The following is a 7500-nucleotide window of genomic DNA, read 5'->3' on the forward strand; positions in this document are numbered from 1 at the left end:
TATGAGGACAAATACTGTCAAACATTCAATATATGAGGACAAATACTGCCAAACAATCAATATATGAGGACAAATACTGCCAAACAATCAATATATGAGGACAAATACTGTCAAACATTCAATATATGAGGACAAATACTGACCAAACAATCAATATATGAGGACAAATACTGCCAAACAATCAATATATGAGGACAAATACTGTCAAACATTCAATATATGAGGACAAATACTGAACAAACAATCAATATATGAGGACAAATACTGTCAAACAATCAATATATGAGGACAAATACTGTCAAACATTCAATATATGAGGACAAATACTGCCAAACAATCAATATATGAGGACAAATACTGCCAAACAATCAATATATGAGGACAAATACTGCCAAACAATCAATATATGAGGACAAACTGTTTCAATATATGGAGGACAAATACTGACCAAACTATCAATATATGAGGACAAATACTGACAAACATTCAATATATGAGGACAAATACTGTCAAACATTCAATATATGAGGACAAATACTGACCAAACAATCAATATATGAGGACAAATACTGCCAAACAATCAATATATGAGGACAAATACTGTCAAACATTCAATATATGAGGACAAATACTGCCAAACAATCAATATATGAGGACAAATACTGCCAAACAATCAATATATGAGGACAAATACTGTCAAACATTCAATATATGAGGACAAATACTGCCAAACATTCAATATATGAGGACAAATACTGCCAAACAATCAATATATGAGGACAAATACTGCCAAACAATCAATATATGAGGACAAATCAAACAATCAATATATGAGGACAAATACTGAACAAACATTCAATATATGAGGACAAATACTGACCAAACAATCAATAAATGAGGACAAATACTGCCAAACAATCAATATATGAGGACAAATACTGTCAAACATTCAATATATGAGGACAAATACTGCCAAACAATCAATATATGAGGACAAATACTGTCAAACATTCAATATATGAGGACAAATACTGACCAAACTATCAATATATGAGGACAAATACTGAACAAACAATCAATATATGAGGACAAATACTGTCAAACATTCAATATATGAGGACAAATACTGACCAAACAATCAATATATGAGGACAAATACTGCCAAACAATCAATATATGAGGACAAATACTGACCAAACAATCAATATATGAGGACAAATACTGACCAAACAATCAATATATGAGGACAAATACTGCCAAACAATCAATATATGAGGACAAATACTGACCAAACAATCAATATATGAGGACAAATACTGCCAAACAATCAATATATGAGGACAAATACTGTCAAACATTCAATATATGAGGACAAATACTGACCAAACAATCAATATATGAGGACAAATACTGTCAAACAATCAATATATGAGGACAAATACTGACCAAACTATCAATATATGAGGACAAATACTGACCAAACAATCAATATATGAGGACAAATACTGAACAAACAATCAATATATGAGGACAAATACTGACCAAACAATCAATATATGAGGACAAATACTGACCAAACAATCAATATATGAGGACAAATACTGACCAAACAATCAATATATGAGGACAAATACTGCCAAACAATCAATATATGAGGACAAATACTGTCAAACATTCAATATATGAGGACAAATACTGCCAAACAATCAATATATGAGGACAAATACTGCCAAACAATCAATATATGAGGACAAATACTGACCAAACAATCAATATATGAGGACAAATACTGTCAAACATTCAATATATGAGGACAAATACTGAACAAACAATCAATATATGAGGACAAATACTGTCAAACATTCAATATATGAGGACAAATACTGACCAAACAATCAATATATGAGGACAAATACTGACCAAACAATCAATATATGAGGACAAATACTGACCAAACAATCAATATATGAGGACAAATACTGAACAAACACATTCAACCTCGTCAGGGCCTTCAAGGTGTTCACAGAAGGCCCTGGATCCTCAGATAGATAAAAACATATCTGATTCATTATATAAATTAAATTAAATTAAATGTAACTTGTTTCTGTTGTTTTCCGTCCATGCTTTGAGTTTGAGATATCTATGTGTCTCCGGGTAGAATATCGTCCATCCTCCGACAGTTGAACGTAATGAGAGCGTACGTTTGGACTGACAGTTTGATCATGTCCTCTCAGAATGTTCCCGGCTCCAGGGTGTTCTAGAAGAGCCGCTCACGAAACCTAGCTCAGTGCTAATTAGCATTGATAGCCGACTCTGAAAATGGCCAAAGGTGGAGATGATATTATCACCGATTTATTATCAGTGCTACTGTTTTGCATAAACCATAACAGCGGCCAGGGACTACCATATTTCTAGTTAATATTTTTTTATTTGTAGGGAGGTATAGAAAGGCCATTCCATTGTACGTTAATATTTTATTTAATATTTCTTAGCTATTTGTATTTACTTCTCATCTTTACAACACTAAACACTGATAAGATGATCATATGTAACCCTCTGAAGGTGGAGCATGGGGAACAGCAGTGGGCCCAGTAATGAACCCTGAGGGTCACCGGAGAAATTTCAGTTTTCAGAATCATTCTTGTATTTTAAAACGGTTTCAAAACAAACAGGTTGGTGAAATAAATGCAAACATTGTTTAATGTACAAAACCCTTTGAATCAGTGACTTTTGTTCAGAGTTTATTAATCAGCTGAGTTTATAAATCAGCTGAGTTTATTAATCAGCTGAGTTTGTAAATCAGCTGAGTTTGTAAATCAGCTGAGTTTATAAATCAGCTGAGTTTACTGATCAGCTGAGTTTGTAAATCAGCTGAGTTTATAAATCAGCTGAGTTTATTAATCAGCTGAGTTTACTGATCAGCTGAGTTTATTAATCAGCTGAGTTTACTGATCAGCTGAGTTTATTAATCAGCTGAGTTTACTGATCAGCTGAGTTTGTAAATCAGCTGAGTTTATTAATCAGCTGAGTTTATAAATCAGCTGAGTCTCATGCAGTTTTTTTTGTGGAGCATCGTTTGAGTTCATTCCTGATTCTGCAGCTACAGGACGCTGAGCCGACGGAGGACAAAGGACGAGATGAACACAGAAGGAAAGTGAAAGGTTTCTCATTCTGGAGCGATTATCATGCATGGTTACCTCCGACTGATGAATGAGAAGGAAACCATCAAAGAGACACCACGAGGTTCTGAACCTGTTTATCTGGAAACAAGATGGAGGGTCGACATGAAAGACTCTCTGTGTTCAGTCTGAGCAGCATTTCATTCAGAAAAGGAACATTTTTATTGGTGTTCTATGTCCTCATGTATCACGTAGCAGATCCTGCAGCAAATAAAAAACTAAATCTCTTTATTTACTGAAGTCATATTGTTTATAATATATATTATTATGGTATTATTTTAAAGAAACCTCTATTGTACAAATATTACCATTTATAAATTGAACTGTAACATTTTATTTGTAATTTTTTTGCAATTTAGTTAAATCTTTAAAATCACAAGATCTAATTGGGCATTAAAATAAATATTTTTTTATCAATATTTTTGATACAATCAGCTCGTTGATACATGGTTAAGCTGATTAATCTAAATCATATCAATATAAATAAATAGTATATATTTTGCTCATTGATTTATTACTCAACAGTTTGTCTGCCTTTTTCTTTATTTGGTCTTCTAAACCACTTTGTAACTTTGTTTTGACCAGTGCTATGAATAAAGTTTATTATGAATATTCTCTAAAAAAACAAACACTTTATTTTCTGTTCAGACATTTATTCTTGCAAAGCCCTAAAAACTAAAACCATCTCAGAAAGTGCTTCTGGAGGAAAAGAAGAAAGTGCACAAAGTTTCATCAGCTCCAAAACCAAAGAGCTCATAAGATTATTAATCTGCTATAAAGTAAACGTGTCAAAGTTAAACAACAAAGAGCATCTTCATCTTTCATGTCTCGTCACAATCATCTCACTCAGAGGAGAAAACACTCACAAACACGCTTCCTCTGAGCTCAAATATAAAATATACAAATACAAAAATATATCCAACACACTTCAGCGTCACTGTACAGATGTCCTGTTGAAGCAGAAACTCCACGAGCAGCAACATTTAACAGCACCAGGTCCAAACTCAGCCAGCCAGGTGACACATTACTCAATAAATAATGAGACAGAAACCTCAAATATAAACAAAGGAGCAACTTTAACATATCTTTGTAGATGAAGTTCAATTAGATAAAACAATGGAAATACAGTCGATAAATAAAGAACTTCTCCAGATACTCAAACATTGACATGAGAAATGATAACGGAATATATTACATGAAAAGGTTGAGCGATTAAGAAAGAAGCGTAATGTTCTTAAAACAAGTTTAAATGATCGTTAATGGATAAAAGATTTAAGTTTACTGAGTCGTGATAAATATGAATGAAGGTATGAAAACATGAGATTAACTGAATATTGATTCATCTTTTAGAAAGCAAAGAAATTTGAAATGAGTATTTAATCAACCGTTTACATTTTGAGGAAACTTAAAGTCAGTGAGGAGGATTTATTTCCTGGTGTTTCTCTCTTGGCTCCTCCTCCTCCAGCAGCTGAGAGCCAATGAGCTTCCTCCGCTCTGCGTTTCGTCTAGCTGCGTAATTATTAATAATAAACGCTTTCCATTAATTAAAGTTAAAGACCAACTCTGCAAATTCTTCATGTTTCAACTCTTAACAATTATGGAGAACTCTTTTGTGTTAACATTTAGAAAATCATGAAGAGATTTATGGATAAAGAAGTATTGATGGCATTTATGATAAATCACATGACTGACTGAGTGTCGACGCCTGAAGGAAAGACTGTTTGTTTCTTTGTTTGTTGAACAGGTTGTTTAACAGGAGAAGAGAATTGTTATTCTTGAAGCTTCCTCTGGTTGAAGACTTTATGAGATACCGTTTCATGTGTGTCAGAAGTGAAGACAGCTGAGTGGAGCTGTGTTGTGTTGTATGACGTCGTGCGGTCGTGTTCTCCGGTCAGACTCATTGTTTAGCTCTGACCGTTGCTGCTGATGTTGTTCTTGCTGCTCCTGGACGTCTTGGTGCTGCTGCCTCCTTGAGAAGTTTTCTGCTCGTCTCCGGTCAGCAGAGCTTTGATCTCTGAGGGGATCTTCCCCTGATCCATCGCCGAGCACCACTGTTTGTACTGAGACCAGAAACACACACAGAGAATCTACTGAGTCATGATGAACCTGAACCCACCCTGTCCTCAGTCTGAAGGCTGCAGGTAGAGTCCACCCAAAACCAGAAAGGATATTCTAAATCAAACTGTTGGACTAACCCGTTTCTAAGCGTTTGCAAACCTCAGTCTGAGGTAAATAAATGTTCCTCACCATCTCCAGCTCCTCCCTCAGAGCACAGATGGCTCTCTCCTTACTGGAAACCAGTTCCTCCAAGTACTGGTACCTCAGCTTCTTCCTGGCTCGGCACTCTCTGGCGCTCTGCCGGCTTCGCTCCAGTTTGGCCTTCAGGTCGATCTTCGCCGGTTTACGGCCGCGTTTCCCCGGTTTCTTCACTTTACCAGCCACCATCTGACACAACACACAGTTATTGATGCTCAGTTATTGATGCTCAGTTATTGATGCTCAGTTATTGATGCTCAGTTATTGATGCTCAGTTATTGATGCACAGTTATTGATGCACAGTTATTGATACTCAGTTATTGATGCACAGTTATTGATGCTCAGTTATTGATACTCAGTTATTGACACTCAGTTATTGATGCACAGTTATTGATGCTCAGTTATTGATACTCAGTTATTGATACACAGTTATTGATGCTCAGTTATTGATACTCAGTTATTGATGCTCAGTTATTGATGCTCAGTTATTGATGCTCAGTTATTGACACTCAGTTATTGACACTCAGTTATTGATGCTCAGTTATTGATGCTCAGTTATTGATACTCAGTTATTGATACAGTTATTGATACTCAGTTATTGATGCTCAGTTATTGATACTCAGTTATTGATACTCAGTTATTGATACTCAGTTATTGATACTCAGTTATTGATGCACAGTTATTGATGCTCAGTTATTGATGCTCAGTTATTGATGCACAGTTATTGATACTCAGTTATTGATGCACAGTTATTGATGCACAGTTATTGATGCTCAGTTATTGATGCACAGTTATTGATACTCAGTTATTGATGCACAGTTATTGATACTCAGTTATTGATACAGTTATTGATACTCAGTTATTGATGCTCAGTTATTGATGCTCAGTTATTGATACACAGTTATTGATGCTCAGTTATTGATGCAGTTATTGATGCAGTTATTGATGCTCAGTTATTGATGCTCAGTTATTGATACTCAGTTATTGATATTCAGTTATTGATGCAGTTATTGATACTCAGTTATTGATGCTCAGTTATTGATACTCAGTTATTGATGCTCAGTTATTGATGCTCAGTTATTGATCTTGGATGGTCTCTGTTGTGCTGTTATAAACACCAGCTATGAACAGACTGTGACGTGATGCTGCTCACAGCTGGAGGTCAGAGGTCAGACGTGACGTATGTACCTGTAAACATGTGACATCAGCTCACAGGTGTGTGTGTGATGACGTCAGTGGGATATTAAACTACTTCATCACTGACTACAACGTCACGACATGCTATCAGCTAGCATCCCTCCACGTACAGCTAGCTTAGCATCACAGCTAATGGTACCTGAGCACGTTACCGTTCACTAAAGCCTCCTGCTAGCCGCTAGCTGCTAGCTCCTTACCTTGGTATCATCCATTTTGGTGAATGCTAACTCGCTGGCAGCTAGCTCGCGTTAGCTGCGATCAGCTAACAGCTCAGCTACGAGGTTAAACTGGTGAAATATATCAATAATAATATCAACAATAACAATAATAATATCAATAATAATATCAACGTTAATCTGAAACAGATGAGCAAAGCTAGCAGACTCGTTCACAGCAGCTGTCGCTTTGTTTACATCGTGTTTCCTGTTGACGGTCCGCCGTGACGTCACTTTTTCTTCTTCTGCTGCGAGAAAAGCTGCAGACCGCCACCTGCTGGACCGGAAGAGGAGGGGCCGGGGTCCGCCGGACCGGAAGTCGTCTTCTGGTCCTCTGAAGCTCCCAGAAACATAAAACACATGAAAATATTATAAATATAATAGATATTATAAATATGATAGATATTATAAATATAATAATATTATAAATATTATAAATATTATAATATTATAAATATAATAGATATTATAAATATAATAATATTATAAAAATTATAAATATTGTAAATATTGTAAATATAATATATATAAATAAATATAATAATATTATAAATATTATAAATATAATAATATTATAAATATTATAAATATAAATATAATAATATTATAAATATAATAATATTATAAATATAATAGATATTATAAATATAATA

The 7500-nt window shown here is 34.8% G+C and overlaps 1 protein-coding gene across 3 annotated transcripts; it reads right to left on the minus strand.

Moving 5' to 3' along the window:
• Positions 1 to 3821: 3821 nt before the first annotated feature.
• Positions 3822 to 7136, minus strand: crebl2 (cAMP responsive element binding protein-like 2). 3 transcript variants are annotated; one of them, XM_054624925.1, is made up of 4 exons: positions 7046 to 7136; positions 6830 to 6919; positions 5427 to 5624; positions 3822 to 5239 (listed from the first exon to the last, which is right to left on the minus strand). In XM_054624925.1, the coding sequence occupies exons 2-4, from the start codon at positions 6842 to 6844 to the stop codon at positions 5084 to 5086; spliced, it is 369 nt and encodes a 122-aa protein (XP_054480900.1). In that variant the 5' UTR covers positions 6845 to 6919; positions 7046 to 7136; the 3' UTR covers positions 3822 to 5083. The 3 variants fall into 3 exon arrangements, with proteins under 3 accessions (XP_054480900.1, XP_054480901.1, XP_054480899.1); XM_054624926.1 differs by having other exon boundaries at positions 7017 to 7058; XM_054624924.1 differs by having other exon boundaries at positions 6830 to 7079.
• Between the last annotated feature and the right edge of the window lie 364 nt (positions 7137 to 7500).

Source organism: Anoplopoma fimbria, chromosome 23 (genome assembly GCF_027596085.1).
Source record: "Anoplopoma fimbria isolate UVic2021 breed Golden Eagle Sablefish chromosome 23, Afim_UVic_2022, whole genome shotgun sequence".
Lineage (NCBI taxonomy): Eukaryota > Metazoa > Chordata > Actinopteri > Perciformes > Anoplopomatidae > Anoplopoma > Anoplopoma fimbria.